General features: G+C 36.0%; 1 protein-coding gene across 1 annotated transcript in view; it reads left to right on the top strand.

Moving 5' to 3' along the window:
* Positions 1–273: 273 nt before the first annotated feature.
* Positions 274–22,749, top strand: part of LOC121371974 (calcyphosin-2-like) — a 31,943-nt gene continuing 9,467 nt past the window's right edge. Inside the window, exons 1-11 of the mRNA XM_041498206.1 lie at positions 274–334; positions 7,564–7,693; positions 8,542–8,624; positions 10,137–10,244; positions 14,134–14,179; positions 14,312–14,419; positions 15,546–15,683; positions 17,516–17,695; positions 18,385–18,452; positions 18,937–19,035; positions 19,309–19,380. Of these exons, the coding sequence (XP_041354140.1) occupies positions 7,586–7,693; positions 8,542–8,624; positions 10,137–10,244; positions 14,134–14,179; positions 14,312–14,419; positions 15,546–15,683; positions 17,516–17,695; positions 18,385–18,452; positions 18,937–19,035; positions 19,309–19,380 (1,010 nt within the window). The 5' untranslated portion in view covers positions 274–334; positions 7,564–7,585. The remainder of the gene's footprint in view (positions 335–7,563; positions 7,694–8,541; positions 8,625–10,136; positions 10,245–14,133; positions 14,180–14,311; positions 14,420–15,545; positions 15,684–17,515; positions 17,696–18,384; positions 18,453–18,936; positions 19,036–19,308; positions 19,381–22,749) is intronic.

The following is a 22,749-nucleotide window of genomic DNA, read 5'->3' as shown; positions in this document are numbered from 1 at the left end:
GAGAGGTTTGCTTTAAGTGGGGTGAAGGCAATAACCAGGTAAGCAAGATACCAAGAATGTGCGGCATGTGCCTTGCTCGATGGTGGTAGTCGGTGGCACCAAAAAATCCAGCGTTTTTATTATAACGTTGTCTCTGACGGCAAAGCGCGTTTAACTGTCCAAATTCCGCCCAGCTCTCGAACAGCAGAGTAGGCCTACTCGGGCTCATTAAGTACGTAGCATGTACTTTTTGTGCTGGCCCGCCCAGTGAAAAGACGGGATGTGATAGCCGCGTAAGAATGTATTTCCGGTTTTAGTGACATATTTGCAAGTTTTTAGATCTCAGTTTTGTAAGGTAAATAAGAAGAAATTAGTTTGAAAATTATTTATGGTGAACTGTTTTGTTGTTGTATTTTTTAAAAGAAAAAATTCAGTTTAATTGTTCTATTATGTAACATGCATGTAGGTGGCTGGAGGCTAGCTTTTATTATAATTTATAAGCGTTGGAAAGATGGTGTGTGTGTGTGTGTGTGGGGGGGGGGGGGGATCCAGTTCTAAAGCTGGAGGGAGTCGGGGTATGCATTTGTCCCTCCTCAGTTGAAAGGCTATCTAAATATGTTTTGAATGATTTTTCTTTTGTCTATTTTTTGTTCCAGCCAGTGTACTAGTACCACAACTGGTATATTAAAGTAATTGAAAGTTTGTTTTCTTTAACAACACCACTGGAGCACATTGATTAATTAGGCTAATCATCGGCTATTGGATGTCAAACATTTGGTAATTCTGACTCATAGTAATTAAAGGCAACCCGCTACATTTTTTCTAATGCAGCAAGGGATCTTTTATATGCACTTTCCAACAGACAGGAAAGCACATACCACGGCCTTTGTCCAGTTGTGGTGCACTGGTTGAAACAAGAAAAAACAAAAATCGGCTGAATGGATTCACCGAGCTGGTTCAATCCTGCTCGACCAACTGAGCTAAATCCCACTCCTGGTATATCAAAGGCTGTGTAAGGTGCTATCCTGTCTGTGGGATGGTGCATATAAAAGATCTCATGCTACTAAGGTTGACGCCAGTCACTTTTCGCACCTTTGTTTTGGCTTTGTACATAATAAATATTAGCATATCTTACCGTAATTTTACTTGAAATCCATATTTCGTAAAAGATAAAAAAAAATTCAAACTCATTCTTAAAATCCATACATGACTGTATATATATTTGTTTTTGTTTAAATATTCTTATATTTTAGAATGTGCCATGTTCTTTGTATTATTATATAAAGAAATAAAGAATTGAATTGAATTGCATTAGTAATGTTAAAAAAAAAAAATTCAATAGCAATTTTGCCAGCATTCTTAAAACAGAAATGTCATGTACCCAGTTTATGGTTATTCTAAGGAGATGCAAAGTGACGTCATTCGAACACTGACATCATTCATATTAAAAATTAGCTATAGGCCTGTTATTACAATGCTTTGTCACATTAAAATAAAAATTGATCTATTAACATTGACCCCTGTCAAATTTCTATAACAAGCAGACAACGCTGTTTACATGTCGGTAATTTTTTAATTTTTTGATAATTCTGGACAAAATATTAAGTTTAAGTTTTAAAAGATGAAAGAAATAAAAAGTACCTTTTGTCAAATATATCATATAAAAATTTACCATTAGATATGTTTTATTTATTGTGTACGAAGCCAAAACAAGGGTCCGTAAAATGTCTGTCATCAACCTGAATGGAAAAATATAGCAAGTTTCCTCAGACTGTATGTCAGATTTACCAAATGGTTGACAAATGCATCCAGTAGCATTGATTAATAAATCGATGTGCTCTAGTGGTGTCATTAATCAAAACAAACTTAAGAGCTACATGTGTATTTTATACCCTGTGAGATACAGCATTGGGTTCACCTCTCTTATTTTTCAAGCTAATTGTGAAAATAACCAAACATATGTTATTATTACACACCAAATACATCAGGCCATAGCAGAGTTTAAACTGCAAATTAATGTTGTATTTGTCGAAAATATTTCATTATCAAATTGCCAAAAAGCTAATTCGAAAATCCTGTTTTATTATCTTCCGCTATTTGTTTTTGAGTAGTATTTCAGCGTTAATACATTAAAACACATACAGGTCGGAAATAAGTTTGCAAGTCAGAAATAACAACTTCCGAGTAAATGCGAATGCAGCATTAGTCTCGCTATTTGTTATTTGTACATCTACTTTGCGTACGCTTGTTTTGAGCCACTTCTGTCGGATTCCGTAACCGGCTTTATTTTTGTCAATCGGAATAGCTTGCTCCTTTTCGCTTCCTCCATGTGACCGATGTCACATGATTTCTTGCATTCGGCAAAAGCCGACATATCTCGATTGACTGTTCATGGAATACCGCTTACTAGGTATATCATAAAGGATCGTTAAAACGCTGATTAAACTGTTTAACTCTATCTTTATTTTTGCTGAATATTTAACCTTGTACTGTCATTACAACTCCTAGCAATAGCAATAAACTAGGTGCAGTAAGCCTCAGCAGATGATTGCGATTTAGTTGCATGTAATATTTTTGATCGTAGCACATGTATAAATAGCAATTTTATCAGTGCGTTCAAATGGCACGAGTTAATATACTTGCAATGTGTTGTCATTAATGTCGTGTGTATATATATATATATATATATATATATAGCCCTACAAACAACTGTGCGAGACAAGACGTCGACGCCAGGGGTGTAGTCCTAACTATATGAACGACTCATATAGTCATAGAGAACAAAGTTAGTATGTTCCAAAAATTACACAGACTTTAGATAACTTCGACAAAATTGTCACACCATCAAAAGTGAAAAATATCCGCAGTTCTTTTTAATGTAGCCATGAAATGCACTTCACAATGTGGATTTTAAAACGGGGCAGAACTGATGGGTACATTAAAGTAGTAACTGGGCATGGACACCCATATTCATTCAGAAATTATGGCTTAGAAATAAATTACTTTAAAAAGGGCCTTAATTTTGTCATCATTTTTTTGGGGGCTAATTGAAACCTGAATTTGGCTACAGATTTATGGGTCAAATTACCCAAATTGCTAATGTTTTAAGTGCAGCTTAAACCCTGCCATAGGATTTCAAACTTCATAGGAAACACTTTTTTTTAGTTCTGTGATCGAAAACTGTTTATATTATTTTCATTGAATAGTCATACTCGATATATAAATAATCATGGGAAACAAAATTTACTGTGAAATCTGAAGGCCTGTACATGTAGCCATATGTAAGTTAAAAAACTTGTGGGGTTTGAGATGCAAATATTCCCTTCAGAACTTTAAAAATTCAATCACTACATTTTCTCCAGAGCTTGGAAACTCATCAGAAAAGTATGTTGGCCCAAAATAAAATATCTGGGGCACTAAATGTTTAAAATGTTTGACATGTAATAGCCAATGATTAATAAATCAATGTGCTCATGTGGTGTCATTTAGTGCTAACTCTGACACTCGACAAATTCGCCAGTTGTGAATTTTGAAAGCAGTTGGCAAATTTTATTTTAATTTGGCGAAATAATTTCATGTAATAATTGACATTTTAAAGAAAATAACAGTTGATTTTTGCAGTTTTTATTGTTTAATAATAAACAATTTGGCGAAATATTTTGCTCACCCAGAGCTAGCCTTGTCCCACATTTAAACAGAAACGAAAACTCTTTTTCTAACAAAATGACACTCCACTATCATTACTATCACCATGGATGAACTACTGTGTCAGTTTTAATGTGCTAGGTAAAGTACTTATATTCTTTAAAGAAAACTCTTTTTCTAACAAAATGACACTCCACTATCATTACTATCACCATGGATGAACTATTGTGTCAGTTTTAATGTGCTAGGTAAAGTACTTATATTCTTTAAAGAAAACTCTTTTTCTAACAAAATGACACTCCACTATCATTACTATCACCATGGATGAACTACTGTGTCAGTTTTAATGTGCTAGGTAAAGTACTTATAATCTTTAAAGAAAACTCTTTTTCTAACAAAATGACACTCCACTATCATTACTATCACCATGGATGAACTACTGTGTCAGTTTTAATGTGCTATGTAAAGTACTCATATTCTTTAAAGAAAACTCTTTTTCTAACAAAATGACACTCCACTATCATTACTATCACCATGGATGAACTATTGTGTCAGTTTTAATGTGCTAGGTAAAGTACTTATATTCTTTAAAGAAAACTCTTTTTCTAACAAAATGACACTCCGCTATCATTACTATCACCATGGATGAACTATTGTGTCAGTTTTAATATGCTAAGTAAAGTACTTATATTCTTTAAAGAAAACTCTTTTTCTAACAAAATGACACTCCACTATCATTACTATCACCATGGATGAACTATTGTGTCAGTTTTAATGTGCTAGGTAAAGTACTTATATTCTTTAAAGAAAACTCTTTTTCTAACAAAATGACACTCCACTATCATTACTATCACCATGGATGAACTACTGTGTCAGTTTTAATGTGCTAGGTAAAGTACTTATATTCTTTAAAGAAAACTCTTTTTCTAACAAAATGACACTCCACTATCATTACTATCACCATGGATGAACTATTGTGTCAGTTTTAATGTGCTAGGTAAAGTACTTATATTCTTTAAAGAAAACTCTTTTTCTAACAAAATGACACTCCGCTATCATTACTATCACCATGGATGAACTATTGTGTCAGTTTTAATGTGCTAGGTAAAGTACTTATATTCTTTAAAGAAAACTCTTTTTCTAACAAAATGACACTCCGCTATCATTACTATCACCATGGATGAACTACTGTGTCAGTTTTAATGTGCTAGGTAAAGTACTTATATTCTTTAACCTTTAGACTACTGGATTAATTTTTAACAAAAATCACGTTGAGTGGGTACAAGTTTATAATTTTTACTCACATATATTCACTTAAATGTTTGATAAATACATGAAATAAAGTTCATATATGAATCGGTAAGTATTATTTTCGTGTCTTTTTTTGTAATTTTTATTATTTTAGATTGGCTAATGGTGATTAAAATTAGGCAAAAAATAGAAAAAGTTGCGTTTACTTACGGGCATTTGTGGCCAGCTCTGCAGTATTTATGTCCATTATTCCCGATAACTGGTTTTCTGACCAGATTTGTTTTTAAAACCCGAACTACAATTTATATTGCAATATTTGGTGATTTTCGTTGTTGGTAAAACGATCCAATTTATTATCAAATTAGCTGTTACAATCAGCTATCGAGCCCTGAAAATGACTGTGACGTGCCGCCATTGTTGTCAAGCGAAAATACTTGTCGAAAACCACTTTTTGAACTAAAAATTTCAAGGTATTTTCAATTGAAAAAAATCAAAACAAAAGCCACCATTTTGAAAAAAAATTCTTTTTTCTTTTATTATATTTCCGTTTCCGGTGAATGTCATGTGCAAAACGGCGGGAATTATGAATTGGGGAATGCACTATATACAGTATACAGTATGTCGACTGACGTGACTTCGGGCGAGATATCTCGCCTGCAGTACTCAGAAGGTTAAAGAAAACTCTTTTTCTAACTAAATGACACTCCACTATCATTACTATCACCATGGATGAACTATTGTGTCAGTTTTAATGTGCTAGGTAAAGTACTTATATTCTTTAAAGAAAACTCTTTTTCTAACAAAATGACACTCCACTATCATTACTATCACCATGGATGAACTACTGTGTCAGTTTTAATGTGCTAGGTAAAGTACTTATATTCTTTAAAGAAAACTCTTTTTCTAACAAAATGACACTCCACTATCATTACTATCACCATGGATGAACTACTGTGTCAGTTTTAATGTGCTAGGTAAAGTACTTATATTCTTTAAAGAAAACTCTTTTTCTAACAAAATGACACTCCACTATCATTACTATCACAATGGATGAACTACTGTGTCAGTTTTAATGTGCTAGGTAAAGTACTTATATTCTTTAAAGAAAACTCTTTTTCTAACAAAATGACACTCCACTATCATTACTATCACCATGGATGAACTACTGTGTCACTTTTAATGTGCTACGTAAAGTACTTATATTCTTTAAAGAAAACTCTTTTTCTAACAAAATGACACTCCACTATCATTACTATCACCATGGATGAACTACTGTGTCAGTTTTAATGTGCTACGTAAAGTACTTATATTCTTTAAAGAAAAGAAGAAGTTACTGTGAACTCTGTATGGCACTCTTATTTCACTAAAGTTAGTCCTAAAAAAAAATCACTTATTCATTAGATGCCACAGTGGGGCGTTGGGCACTTGTTTCAAATAATTTGTAAAATAAAATTGTTTGCATCTACATATTAATGCTAGATTTTGTTCGCACCAATAATAAGAATTTAAATGATGCTGTAAGTATAACTTGAAAAGGTACAATATCACAGACAGTCTCTGTTTTAAAAAAAATGCAAAAGCAAATAATCACACTAAAAACTATAAAATATACAATAACTTACAGTGCCCGGTATGCAAAACTGTTTTAAAACCAACTAAAATTCATGTATATACAGCCATTGAATTAAGGGGGGAAAATTAGGATTCATAATTTTAAATAACATAATAATAACTGTTAAATTTGTAGCTTGTACATATATACATATACATATACATATACATATACATATACATATACATATACATATACATATACATATACATATACATATACATATACATATACATATACATATATACATATACATATACACATATACATATACACATATATATATATATATATATATACACACACACAGTGAAACCTAAATTAGGATTCATAATTTTAAATAACATAATAATAACTGTTAAATTTGTAGCTTATACATATACATATACATATACACACACACACACAGTGAAACCTGTCTTAAGTGGTCACACAAGGGAGAAGATAAAAGTGGCTGCTTAAGACAGGTGGCCGCTGAGTACAGGTTGCCACATATATAGTCTTTAAAACATTTGTTGTTGTTTCTTGTTTTACCGTCTATACTGCTAATCAATGGATGTGTGCTTCACAGTTGACTATAAATCAACTTTCGACGTGTCGTCTCCTTCAGAAATAATGCTAATGAAATGTATTAAATTAACCGTTCTCAACAAGTTTGTTTTCTTTTTCCATTTAATTATAATTAATAATTAATAATTATTTAATTCCTACTTCATGCGGTGTATTGACATAGTAAGTGAATCTACAAATGTCAAGCGTAGTCTGTCCAGAGGCAATTAGATGCATTCCAGAGTCATACTTTCTTAATTCATACACAGTAGAGATATCTGGACTGTATGGACTCTAGTATTCCTGAAGGTGTAAAGATCAATTATTTGCTGCACCTTATCCATGTTGTTATATCCCTTTTTATATAATAGTAAAACTTTACTGTGGCCGCTTAATACAGGTATTTTAGCGATTTGGGATCCGATTAAGGTGGCTGCTGGCTGTGTTTAGACAGGTGACTGCATATTACAGGTGCATTTACATTATAAATCGTTTGTATATATATATATGTATATATTATATTACAGCAAAAATGACCTGATTGGGAAAATGAACTTTGGAATTCATGGAACGTCAAGTCCAAGGGTGGACTATCGCAACCTGCCTGGTAGTGCAAGACGGCCAGGAAGTGCCAGGAGCAACAGAAATCCCATAACAGTGAGAATGCCTGATTAAAGATTCTTACTCTTGTGCCTGCATATCTCACACAAGTGGACATTTCATATACGTTTATGTCTTGTAGAATACAGGTCATTAAACATTCACTTTATAACATATAATTTGAGCTATATATATATTATATATATAGTATGCTTCAAATTAATTTTTTATTGAATATTGTCAATAATGAGTAAAAAGTGTTATTCCTACATTTGCTGTCTTGCAATTGTCACAAAGCTTCTTACAAAATACTTACCATAAACATACTTATATACTCCTCAAAAAAAGTAGGGGAACTCTAATAAGAATTTACAATTACCAAAAGTGTACGGTATATTAGCTGTGGGGAATGGTTATATGATAATAGTGAATTAATTCGGCAAACATTACAACCAGTAGTTCAGTATTACAGTAGGTTTTATGACCACCAAAGATCTTGAAGGATGATTGGGCTCAGAAGGGAAAGTTGACGTGTTTTATCAGTAAATGGCAAATTCAAAAATAAAAATGACTAAAAACAAAACAGTAACAACTGTATGATCAACAGAATGAAAAAGATTGACAGAAATAATGTTCCACAGTGATTAATGGACCTTCCTGGAAATTGTTAAAATCGAGAATGACCCCCCATACACGTGTACGGGGCAACTGCGTGATGCATGTGCAAACTATGGAATGTGTTTCGGTGTGTTGATAAACAGACCTGAACATTCTTTACTAGGATATCTTTGGTCAAAACGTATGTTCGGTCTAATAGTTGATATTAACATAATATTTCAGGTTCCCCTACTTTTTTTGAAGAGTATATTTTGATTATGTTTCCTTACTTGTACTTTGTGCTTTAGGGAGAAGAAATACCATGTCCTGTTCCACATCAGCCTACACAAGACACGTCAAGCAGTCAGAGGCCACAGAGTCGACCTGATAGGTGAGCTTGAAACTTACAAGTTTGATATATTAACAGTCATCGCTCAGTGATACAAATAAGCAAAACTGTACACTAGTCCACTGAACCAGTACAAGTGCATCTAGAAATTTACTTGTCCGCCAATATTGTCACTTGTCCAAATAAATGGTTTGTTTCACTGAAGTGCAAGGACAATGTTTTTTACTGCTCAAAATGAAACTGTGTGGAAAACGTTCACTTATCCATAGAACAACCATTGTAAAATGAAACTGTGTGGAAAACGTTCACTTATCCATAGGACAACCATTGTAAAATGAAACTGTGTGGAAAACGTTCACTTATCCATAGAACAACCATTGTAAAATTTGTTTGTCCAAGCACATTTTTACTTGTCAGGACAAATGGACAAGTGCTTATTTCGAACACTGCCACTAAACTTATATATAAAAGTGAAATTTGTTTTGTTTAACGACACCACTAGAGCACATTGGTTAATTAATCATTGGCTATTGGACGTTAGTAATTTGGTAATCCTGATGAGTCTTTAGAGAAGACCTGTTACATTTTTTTTATTAGCAAGGCACTTACCCACAGAAAAGACAGCACATGCCATACCTTTGATATACCAATCATTGACACTGGTTGGGATAGGAAAACCCCAATGGATCTGTCAAAGTGGTTTGATCCCATGTAGAATCACATGATAAAATGAGCTTAACGTACATTAACTTGTATTACAAACTCTAGTAATCAGTCGGTGTCTTCAAGAGAGGCCTCATTGATACTTGATGAGTTGGCTGTTAAACATGTTTAACTGTACTTGCAAATGTGTGATGAAAACTCAGTTAGAGGATGAATGTAGTTCTATGGTTGAGCACTTGATGTGTGATAAAAAAACAGAAAATGTAATCATTTGTGCTTTTACATCTAGTGATTTCACTAGAAATTAGACAAGGCATGGTAGACCAAACACTTTTGGGGCATTTTCACAATTTTCGGGGCACTTGTTTTTCATTAAAAAACCACAAAACCTTAATTGAAAAAAAAACATTAATGTAATTTATATGCTTGCATTAATAAATGAATGGCAAAAGATATAAAAGGCATATTTTATTAATTAATAATACCTTTTTTTGGTGTTTTATAAAGGCAGTTTTAGAATTAATTACTGAAAAAGGCTTGTTGCTAGACTATTGAGGCATGGTGCTGCACCATGCTAAAACAAGCTAGGGAAAACACTATTCATCTAAAGCTTCTTTGAAACTTTTAATTGTGACAGTTTGACATGTGTGATCCGAAATTAAAATGTTTGCATGTCTGTTTCTTTTATTTAGGAGATAACCATATGAAGTTTTTAGATTTGCGGGTGTTATTGTCTATTTGATCCCACGAATCACCATATATAACACGCTCTTCATCAGTTTACAATGATATATGATCACATCTTAAAACCTGACTCATAAAATTTTGTATACAGGTACTAATGGTTTGTTTTCAGGCTGATAACCTTTATTGTCTTTTGTATTTTTTCAGTGTTCCTTCTTTAAACCTTAAGTACCTAAAGGACGAGGATATTTTCTCGAAGCCAATTAATCCGTACCACTACTCCTTGGATACTCCCAACACAGCCTCCACTGTCAGGTATGCCAGACGGAATAACACACTGATGGTCAGGGTTTGAAATAGCGACCGATGGTGTCATTGGTTAAGCCATCGGACATGAGCAGGGCTTCTAGATTATGGTAGCCCCACTCCCTTGGCTAGTGATATTCAATGTTGGGCTAGTAGATAACTACTATTGATATGCCCGATGGCTAGTGAAAAAAAAAATGTTGCAGTTAAGTCTATTTTGTAAATACAAATATCCTGACCCCCTCCCCCCCCCCCCCCCAATGTTAGTGTTTTTAAGCTCTGTCTCCCTCTTTAGGTGACATATCTGATTTGTACTATTATTTAGTAAAATTAGATTAAGTAAAGTAGGGCTTTTGAATTTTTAATTGTGGCTAATGAATTTTTAAAATAACTGATCCATGGCTAGTGGATTTTATAAAAAATTATGGAAGCCCTGCATAAGGCTAATAGGTGTTGGGTTCGCAGCCCGGTACTGACTCCTACCCAGAGCGAGTTTTAACAACTCGATGGGTAGATGTAAGACCTCTACACCCTCTTCTTTCTCACTAACCACTAACAACTAACCCACTATCCTGGACAGACAGACCAGATACATGAGGTGTGTGCCCAGGACAGTGTGCTTGAAATGTAAAAGTCACCTGCTAAAATAAAAAAACAATTGTGGGTAATTTTTCAAGAAACTGATGTATACTACTCAAAAGAATTTAAGGGTCAGACGATATTATCGACATTATTTTCTGAATGTCAATTATATTAGCTAGACTATAATGTCACGCATGGTATTGTTCCATTTTGACGAAAGTGGGTCTAAGCAACCCATAAATGAATTAAAATCCACTGTCGTTGACACTGTCGACTAGTTCTAATGGCGAAAACATGCTTACATTTGCACGTAAATTAGGGCGAAAGCAAAAGGTCTGCTAAGTGCCCATAACTTGCTTTTTCACAAAGCGCTTCATTTGCACGCTTTGCACGTGTATTCCACGTTCCCAATGCTGAATTTCCGTATAATTGGAGCTTGCGTTCGTGTACGGTGCACACTCCAAATTCGACAATGGTATGACGTCAACTGACTATCGAAGATCGAGGAAGGGCTATTGCTTGGCTTCAGGATGGCAATACGCAAAGAAATGTTGCTCTGAGACTTGGTGTCAGTCAGAGTGTCGTTGGCCGACTGTGGCAACGGTACCAAGCAACGAATTCTGTTCGAAATCGTCCACGTTCGGGAAGACCCCGAAGCACTACAAATAGAAAGGACCGCTACATCACCAATATGGCTCTACGTCAATGCACAACCACTGCACGCCGATTACGTGACAATCTGCGGACTGCGACTGGAACTTGAGTGTCTGATCAAACCATACGCAATCGTCTGAGAGCCAATAATCTACGCTGCCGTCGCCAGGCTGTTCGACCACCACTCCTACCACGTCACAGAACGGCCAGACGTCACTGGTGCACGCTTCATCTGTGGTGGCAACGTGTTCAGTGGGGTCGAGTGATGTTCACTGATGAGTCCAGGTTTAGTCTCCAGTTCAACGATGGTCGGGTTCGTGTCTACAGACGTCCTGGGGAGCGCTTCGCTGACGTTAACGTTAGACAAGATCACCGGTTCGGTGGTGGCAGCGTCATGGTGTGGGGCGGCATCTCTATCCACCACAGGACCCCCCTCTATGTGGTGGATGGCAATCTGAATGGAATCTGCTATCTGAATGAGATTATCCGGCCGTTGGTTCTCCCAGGCCTTAAGCAGATTGGCAGCGGGGCAGTTCTGCAGGATGACAATGCCAGACCCCACCGCGCCAGGGTGGTAACGGACTTTTTCAGACAACAAGGTATCGCCAGGATGGATTGGCCAGCATATTCGCCTGACTTGGCCCCAATAGAGAACGCCTGGGACGAATTAGGCAGGAGAGTTCGGGATAACCATGCCCCTCCGGCCAACCTTCATGATCTGGGTCAACTTCTTATGGCAGAGTGGCAGGCCATTCCCGAAGAGTTCTTCAGACATCTGATCAACAGCATGAGGCAACGATGTGTTGAGTGTATTCGCGCCAGGGGTGGATTCACACACTATTAAACGAATGTTCTAATGTGTAAAATCCATGTTTGACAACCTTCAACTTTGACAGCATGTCATGTGACTTTCTTGTATACAGTGACGTTTATTTGTGGTTTTTTGTAAATATGGAACAATAAATTAAATTTTTGGTGTAGTTTACATCATCAATCTAATACACTCTGAAACTTATTTGGTTATAAATTTTTGACCCTTAAATTCTTTTGAGTAGTATATCATGTATGTAAGATCATCTTATCTTGTTTATTTAGCTGAGGCTCTGCATGTGATTTGTTAAATTGTAATTTTATAATGCTCTAAAATACGTCTCAGACTTGCTTATTTTCCCACACACTGTCCTATACTCTCCATCCACTCTCATTTCCAGCAGGCCATTTTTTTTTTTTTTAGCAGGACATATTTCTTTTGGCCTGCTATTTAAAAATAAATAACAGCAGGCCATTTTTTACTTCCTGTTTCGAGCCCTGATGTTTTTCATTATTATACAATGCAGTTTTGTAAATCTTTTTCATAGTGATCCTGTTTGATTTTGTTTCTTATTCTTTTTTGGATGTGTGTGGTGAGAGATCATGTTGAAATATAGGCAGATGTGTGTAGAGAGATAATATATACATTTTACCGTAGTTTGACACCCAATAGCTGATGCATTTGTCATGCTGTCGTGTCGTTAAACATTCATTGACAAACACAGTAAACATCCTGCAAATTATTTCCTTCAAATTAACTCAGATTATTAATAGGAGAGAAAAAAAACGAAGTAAAGTTTGTTTTATTTAACGACGCCACTAGAGCACATTTATTTTTTATCTTATCAGCTATTGGACGTCAAACATATGGTCATTCTGACACTGTTTTTTAGAGGAAACCTGCTGTCGCCACATAGGCTACTCTTTTACGACAGGCAGCAAGGGATCTTTTATTTGCGCTTCCCACAGGCAGGATGGCACAAACCATGGCCTTTGTTGAACCAGTTATGGATCACTGGTCGTTGCAAGTGGTTTACACCTACCCATTAAGCCTTGCGGAGCACTCACTCAGGGTTTGGAGTCGATATCTGGATTAAAAATCCCATGCCTCGACTGGGATCTGAACCCAGTACCTACCAGCCTGTAGACCGATGGCCTAACCACGACGCCACCGAGGCTGGTCTAATAGGAGAGAAGTCAGCTTCTACAATGCACTGTAAGAATTCACTTTGGGTTAGAGGCAGTACTGGGATGCGAACCCAGCACCTACCACTTTTAAAAACCATAAACCATGTAACTGAAGTGCATTATGGTCTCAATATGTAGCACTTTGTCATGAGCAGCATTACCTTTTGTTAGTATAATAAATTTAAACTGCCAGTAGGTTATAACTGGTTGTTTATTTTTGTCTTAATTAAAGTAGTCCGTTATCAGTGATCAGATTTACACATATTTTGTTTTGCTTTATTATCAGAGTGGGGCAAGACGTAGCCCAGTGGTAAAGCACTCGCTTCATGCATGGATGGTTTGGGATCGATCCCTGTCAGTGGGCCCATTGGGCTATTTCTCATTTCAGCCAGTGCACCACAACTGGTATACCAAAGGTTGTGGTATGTGCTATCCTGTTTATGGGATTCTGTATATAAAAGATCCCTTGCTGCTAATTGAAAAGAGTAGCCCATGAAGTGGTGACAGTGGATTTCCTCCCTCAATTTCTGTGTGGTCCTTAACCATATGTCCGACGCCATATGTCCGTAAATAAAATGTGTTGAGTTTGTCGTTAAATAAAACATTTCCTTCCTTATTATCAGAGTTGTCTCCCTTATTGACAGCTAGTTCCTTTCTGTTTCAGCTGGGGTTCTCCGCAAAATACCAGTAGATTTGAGTACAAGTCACAGGTAAGCATAGAAATATTTATATAGTGAAATGTGTGATTGTAACAGAAAATGTCTGTGTTGTGTTGTTTTATTGCGGAGTGTCACACTACGAGCGTGAAGTATATTGTATATTTTTAACTGGTAATATTTCAGAAAGCCAGCTCGTCCGTGCGACCTAATGGAGTTCCAGGGTTGTCTATAGCTGCTCAAGAGCCAGCACAGAGATCGTACAGAAAGCCTCTATCTGCCAAGCCGAAACAGGTTACACATTTGATTGTAGTATTTTGTCAAATGTTATGTGTTTTGTGTTACAACAAATGTTTAAGGTATGAAATACATTTTGTGATATGTTTTGTGTAGTTTAAGGTATGAAATACATTTTGTCAAATGTTTTGTGTAGTTTAAGGTATGAAATACTCAGTAATATTTGATTGTAGCTTTTTGTGAACCGTTTTGTGTAGTTTAAACTATGAAATACATGTACTCGGGGAAATATTTAATTTTATCCTATAACTTACCCATGATATCCATGTCATAAACTCATATGATAATTTAGTGTATTAACCCGGTTAATAATGGTATACAAATTTGCACGGTCTCTAGGTTATGTGTTGCTGTGGATGGGTCATTTATTTACAAGCCAACAAGACTTTTATACCTGTGCGTAATGTTTTCAAAGATTTAGTTAAACATGTCGTCAAATTAATTTGTGCTAATCATGATGACGTCATATTACCGATGGTGGTGACTTTAGTACTGTGATTTACTAAAAATGTTATTTTAGAAGTGTTATAGGATAAATAGAATTCGCAACTCATGTTTTTTAATATGTAAAACATCAACCTCGTCTAATTAATCGGTATTGGGCCATTTCTTGTTCCAGCCGTGCATCACAACTGGTATATCAAATGCTGTGGTGTGTGCTATCCTGTCTGTGGGGTGGTGCATATAAAAGATTTGCTACTAATGGAAAAATGTGGCGGGTTTCCTCTCAAAGACTGTATGTCAGAATTACTAAATGTTTGACATCCAATAGCCAATGATTAATAAATCAGTGTGCTCTAGTGGTGTCGTTAAACAAAGCAAACTTTAACTGTGTATTAAGTTAATTAATTAACCAGATTGTACTGAATCAATTTTTTAAATTAAATAATGATAATGGAATAATTAATGAAGCTTAATTCAAGAGTATTTAACTTTTAACTTTGGAAACTCTGACTGTTATGTACAGTGAAACCCCCCTAAACCAGACATGCTCAGTACCAAGTAAAATGTTGGGTTTTAAAATGTCCGGTTTTGAGATAATTCCGGTTTACAGTGGGTCCGGTTTTGAGAGGTTTCACTGTATATAGTTCTATATGAGCTATTATTTTGTTATTGCGTACAGCCGAGTGCGTGGGACAAGGAGCCAGTCCCGGAGAATGTGGCGCCTCCTTCCGTCCACCACCAGCAGATGTACAAACAATACCAGGATGAGCTGAAGCAGTCATACAGAGCTCACGTGGCCCAGACAGACATCCGAGAGGTACAGCACTGAACTAAATATAGTACATAAAACTGAGTTTAGTAGAAAACATAACAGTATTTTTTTAGTCAAGGTTTGCACAGGCTTGAAAAGGCCTTGAATTTGAGGTGCAGTCTTGAAAAGGTCTTGAAACTGAAAATAACCATGAAAAGGCCTTGAATATTGTTGTTTGGCCTTGAAAAGCCCTTGAATTTAATAGATAATCATATGTAGTGAATTATATATTTTAATAAACTTATTATTATTATTATTTGATATATTAAAAAATAATAATCCACAAATAAACAGTTTTTAGCTATGGAAAATTACTTTAAAATAGATGATGAAATTGTTTTGCAAGGTATGAAATAAAGAGTTATTTCCCTTTGACAGTTGGTCATATCCATGCCGTAACATGCCGAAAGCATGTATGCAAATGGAGGCAACAGAAATTGTAAATAATGGGAGAAAATTTTAACTGCAAATGGTTATCCGAATATGACTTGTAAGGAGCCTTGAAAAAGGTTGTTGCTGACTTGAAAAAGCATTAAAAAGGCCTTGAATTTTAGTGGTGAGTGGCTGTATGAACCATGTTAGTGTTTAGCACTCTTATCCTTATACTTACTGCATTTGTTATCTATCAAGTCCCCAATTGTTAGTCCTCTACTAATCCCAACTTGAGGGGACCATAGGGTTTGTCTCCGTCTGTATGTCCATCTGTCCCACATATGATTTTCAAGACTTTATTTTTGCAATGCCTCAAAATATTGAGCGAAAATTTAGCTTTACTGTGTAGAATTAATTTTCATGGGGATTTGCCAGTTTTAGACAGACTTATGACCTTGAACTTAGGAGATACAAAAAAATGTGTACCCTCTTAAGGGACATTTCGTGCTTTAGCAGTATACTTGTTATATGCTACATGTACTTTTGCTTAAATCTTACAGTTTCTTGTTAAGAATAATGTAGATTAAATTAATTCGAGTGACGGTTGACAGACTAAAATGCGACATGAAATTAATGCGAGTGGCCTCCCTTTTGAAATATTACTTTCCTAATAACAGACGTCTGTGTACTTTTCGGTAACGTGTATAGTTATCTAAATCTGGCTAAACATTAGCATACATGTACCATTACAACTATATCTTACTAAGATATGTTGACAAATGTTGTATCAAACTTGAACAGTAAAACGGTCGACCCCAAGATTAGCATGCTTTAAACCCATTCACGCCCGATGAATCATGCCAGCTTTTGCTGGACTATTAGATAGTTAGTCTGTCTCGCCTATGATGAATTGTACTCCAGTTGTTTTATAAAGGTATTAGAATTTTAATCTTTTTTGTTTTAATAGCATGTGACATATAATTTGCTGGACTATTACAGGACAAAACAGAGAAATAAATGCATCCTATTATTAATGCGAATAACACAAACTTGCATTTTTCGCATTAATATTATGATCACATTAATTTCAGGATCTACAGTATACATTTTGGTACATCCTGTATGTTCTTAGTTGTGTCCTAATGTTTATAGAGGCTCAAAACAATGTCTTGATATGACTGCTTGGCATGCACACACATTTTGCTGATTTTATGGTTTTTGTAGCTTAATTTCAGAAATAAATCCTGTTGAATATTTTAAATGTGTGATAATTCAGAACATTTCAGGTGATCATTAACACATCCATTAATTCATTTCCATATAAGATTTGTTCATATGATTATATGCTAAAACAATAAATTTTACTTGGCTTTATGTGAAAAATTTACTATAATTTAAATCTGAAAAAATAAAATTGTTCTCACCAAATTAGCAGTGATATTTACTGACAAACTAATATTCTACAGAAGGATATTGCTGAGAAAATGGAAGCGTTAAAGAAGATGAAGACTGCCCCTCCGCCGGATCTGATCAGTGACATCAACAACTCGGCCGTCAATGACGTCAGTGACGAGGAAGATGTGTTACAACAAAGCTGGGCCAAGCAGAGATACTCCACACAGCAGCTGTTGAGGAAAATGGATGCTGTATGTGTTTAGTTTTTACATAACTGCATTTTTTTTACTAAAAAACAAATAAATAATTATTGTAGCAGATTTCTACTCTTCCTCTCCATAATTTTATCTCCGTAAGTGTATTTCAAAGACTGATAACCAAATCTGATTATGTCCACTATTTGTGAGAAAACGAAAGAAGGAAGGAAGCTATGTTTTATTTAATGGTGCACTGAGAATGGGATTTAGCTCAGTTGGTTGAGTGCTCGCTTGAGGTGCTTGTGTCGTAGGATCGAACCACCTTGATGGATACATTCAACTGGTTGGGTTTTTTCTCGTTCCAACCAGTGCACCATGGTATGTGCTTTACTGTCTTTGGGAAAGTGCATATAAAAGATCCCTTGCTACATTAAGAAAAATGTAGCGGCTTTCCTCTGATGACTACGAGTCAGAAATACCAAATCTTTGACATCCAGTTGCTGATGATTAATTAATCAGTGTGCTCTAGTGGTGTCAAAAAACAAAACAAACTTTTTTTGATGCACTGAATACATTTTTATTTACTGTTATATAGCATCAGACATGATAACGGCCACATTATAATGAGTGAGGAAACCCAGTGACACAAAGCCATGGGCTACTCTTTTAAATTACTGTAGATAAGATTATAGATTAAATGGTGTTCTTGCTTGTCATTAAATAAATTTCCATTGTATTTTCAGGATGGGCTTTTGGAGTACAACAAAAAGGAGAAATTGTTAGAAACCGTTCTAGCAGACCAGCTGTCAAGGTAAGCCTCCTTGTATTACTGTTTACAAATCATTTTAGTTTTCAGGGGCGGGAGGTAGCCCAGTGGTATAGCACTCGTGCGATGCGTGGTCGGTGTGGGATCAATCCCCATCGATGGGCCCATTGGGCTATTTCTCGTTCCAGCCAGTGCACCACGACTGGTATATCAACAGCCATGGTATGTGCTATCCTGTGTGGGATGGTGCATATTAAAGATCCCTTGCTGCTTAACGAAAAGAGTAGCCCATGAACCATATAACTGTAAATAAAATGTGTTGAGTGCGTTGTTAAATAAAACATTTCCTTTCCTTTTTTTAGTTTTCTGAGGCTGGGATGTAACTCAGTAGTAGACTGTTCACCTCTGAGGTACTATAGGTGACAAGATCGATTGCTTTCAGTGGAAGCTGTATTTTCCCCATTCTCACCAGTGCAAAATAAATGGTACATAACGAGGACCATGGCATTTACCGTCCTTTTCTTTTCAGAGCTGTAATCAGTGATCCAGAGCAGAATCAAAGAACTTCATTCAAGGCTTATGACCACAGGAAAGGCAGAGGAAGCAACCGTTTCATGCACGAGTCTAGGTAATTATTCACTTAATAAACTTTGTTGTGTTTTATTATTTAAATTTTAAATTTTATTTTTAAAATACCTATTACACCGATTCCTAGTTTTCATGACTGACTGTTCCAGTGCTTGTTGTTAATCCATCTTTTCTAGAGTTTAATATACAAATGTTACATTATGTCTTTAATGGCAAGAGTTTCATTTAGACTTCTAAAAATTGGTGTAATGTATTTTTGAATATTTGGTAAATTGTCAGCTCTTTCCTTTATTTGTTTTGTTTATTTTCACAGAGTGAGTACCCCATCTACTGCAGAAGACCTTATGTCAAAGAGAGTTCGATTTGGGGCAAGGATTGTATCAAGGTACACATGTAATTATAGCAATATATCTTTTATATTGCCTTAGTCTTCCAATGCCATATAACCGTAAATTAGAAGATTAAACGGAGGAATCAAGTGAGATGCGCGCGCAGGTCGATCATACTTCAAAGGATTGTGTGAACAGAACACACACACACGGAGGAATCAACGGGTGGGCATAACAAACAAGGGAAGGCACCTGATTCCTCCGTTCCCTCAGCAGTAGAACAGAATTATCATCAAACTTCAACTTACAGGTAAGTCTCGTTTAATCTTCTAATTCTGTTTACTGCTGAGTAGCACTCCGGAAACAAGTGACATTTCAAAGCTGGTGTTCTGAGAGCACACAGGAGATGAACCAGTTATGACAAAAGGACATTTAAATTCACACTTCTTTATTGACCATTCTACTGGCCAAACAAAACACAACTAAAGTTAGCTGTTAGGATATCGTTCAAGGGAATGTTAAAATAGTTCTCAAGTTAAAACTAAAACACATACTGGTAACATAAAAAATCTCACCCATGAATACTTAATTCAAATGTTCAGTAATTATTTAACTCAGTACTAAAAAGAACATAACCTGTATCACTTCACATTAATCAATGCAAGTACACCATCACTAAAACCTTGATCATCTGACAAAGGTTTATTATAAAATGTAGCAAAAGTTGATGAATTACTCCATCCCGCTGTACTCAGTATAGTTTGTAAAGGCACTCTTGCCCTGCTAACTGCAGAAGTTGCAGCTCCACGTGTACTGTGTGGGGTAAAGATAGTCATATCAATTCCAGCCTTAAATAGCAATGTCTTGATCCATCTAGAAATTGTAGACTTACTCACCACTTTATGTCGTTTCACAAAGCTGATGAACAAACTGTTAGTTTCATTTCTAAGTGCTTCAGTTCTTGTCAGATATTCTGACAAAAAAGTAACAACACATAAGCTAGAATCTTGAAACGCTCTAAGAGTTATCTCTGCTTGATGAAATCCAGGCCTGCTTTGCTTTAGCAGGTCTCCAAAACGAAATTTAACATAATCATCTGTAACAGTCACATTTCTAACATTTTGGACTCTTTGTTGGATGAGACAGGATACTGTTGTCTCTGTGCAACAGAAAAGGACAGTCGATTAGCATCCTTAAAAGTTTCCCAAACCATGGCTGTGTGGTCCATAAGGGAACTACAACTAGTAATTCGGACCTGTCCTCCACCTTTTGCAGCATTCTACCAATGAGAGAAAATGGGGGAAATGCATAAGCATTTAAACTTGACCAACAAACTGAAAAAGCATCCACATATGCTGCAAACAGGTCAGGTTTCCATGAAATGTAAGTAGTAACTTGGTGATTAAGCCGTGAAGCAAACAGATCAAAATCAGGTCTGCCCCAAATAACAACCAACTTTTCAAACACAGCAGGATTTAGCTTCCATTCTGCATTATCATGTTTAATTCTGCTCTGTTTATCTGCCAGTTCATTCTTGACACCAGGCAAATGATTCGCTGATAGCCAAATATTCTTAGTCATGCACCATAGCCATACTTTTAGCCAGTTTATTGCACTGATTAGTTTTACACACACACACACACACACACACACACACACACACTCTCCATGTTGTTAATGTAAGCTATAGCAGTTTTATTATCCAGTTGCAATCGAACATGAGTATTACTAATGTTAGAGCAAAAAGCTCTACGGGTAAACCAACCCCCAAGCAACTCTAGATAATTAATATGATAAACAGACTCTCCAAAAGACCAGTGTCCTCCTGTAACCTTACTGCCATAGACTCCTCCCCCACCATTTTGCGAGGCATCGGACTGAAGTATTATGGAGGGTGTGCCATGTAAAATATGGCAAGGATATTGATCAACATTCAAAATCCACCAGTCCAAATCTAACTTTGCAGATGAGGATATAGTCATTTTTGCCTCAAAGTCACCTTTGTTTAGCCATAATGCTTGTGATTTCTCATTGTCTTGCTGTCTATAAAAAACCTGTCCAAACTGAACCCCTGGGAAACTTGCAACCACCAGACCAATACATTCAGCTACAACTCTGATAGAACACACAGGTTGCAGCAAAAGTTTTCTACAAAATTGTTTAAGCTTTTCAGCTTTCTCATTTGTGATAGAAACTGTCATATCCACAGAGTTTAAAATAAATCCCAAGTATTGCAATTTCTGTGAAGGTTCAAATACCGATTTCGTTGGATGTACTATAAAACCTGTCTGGGATGACATTAATGTGGTCTCCCTGACATTATTCCTACATTCAGCCACTGACTCTCCCTGTAAAAATCAGCATCGATGTATGAAGAATTGATGTAGCCCTTTTCTCGGAGTTTAGCAAAAAATGGCTTAGTCAGTTTTGTAAATTCTCGTGGTGCTGAGCTTAGGCCATTTGGAAGTGTTGTGAATTCAGACAATTTAATCCTATGTCTGAATCTTAAGAATTTTCTGAAATTCTGATCTATAGGAACACTGTAGTAGGCATCCTTTCAAAAAGGTCCTTTGCCCTTATTGGCAAATCTGGATATACCTTTTTGCCCTGCGAGCTTGTAGCCAACTCTATTAGTTTCATTAATATCTTTCACTGCTTGTGGCAAGTCGTGTCCAAAAAGACAGGTTGTGACTGGGATGTGAGCTGATAATAACTGTCCAAACTGAGCATTCAGATCAGGTTTTATCATTTCCCGACGATGTTGACTAATTTCTTGGCTAGCGTTTGCTATGAGTGCAAAACTGTCAATAGCATATCGCATTGTATTATCCAACACAATACCGGCATTTGCACCCGACTTCCTTGCTTGCAGACAATCTTCAAGCAACTTGGCCAAAGGGACCAAACCCTTTAGAATTTTCACCTGGGTTTTTTTAAGTTTAATATCCCAGGATCTAGTAGCTGGTTTTAGTTTACTTCAAATTTCAGGATTGACTTTTGGCACCTGAAGAAATTCAACATTCTTCTGTCTGGGATATTCATCAGACTTGGCCTTCAATTTCTCTTCTGGCATTTTCTTACTCGAAATGTCTTGTACCAATTAAAATCCTGAGCAATTTCCTTGAAATAATCTGGGAAAATCGTCATATCAGATGTGTTGTCACAGCCTTTGTCCGCAACCAGGCAACCACTATCCACCACAGACTTGTCTGTTAATAAGTTTTCGATCTGGTCACAAATGTCATCACCCGAAGATCTGGAAAAAGAATCAAGTCGGAGACGTTTCGCCGAACGCTCACCTTAAAGAACAAAATCATCATCATCACTGCAAACATTCGATCTCTGAATGTTTTCAGACATTAATTTAACAGATGACGCCAGTGAATGCACCATGTTGTAAAGTTCACTCAAAGATTTGTCTTTAG

The sequence above is a fragment of the Gigantopelta aegis genome, chromosome 4 (assembly GCF_016097555.1).
Source record: "Gigantopelta aegis isolate Gae_Host chromosome 4, Gae_host_genome, whole genome shotgun sequence".
In the NCBI taxonomy this organism is placed as follows: domain Eukaryota; kingdom Metazoa; phylum Mollusca; class Gastropoda; order Neomphalida; family Peltospiridae; genus Gigantopelta; species Gigantopelta aegis.
The sequence above is the reverse complement of the archived record's forward strand: the minus strand, read 5'-3'. Positions and strand labels throughout refer to the sequence as shown.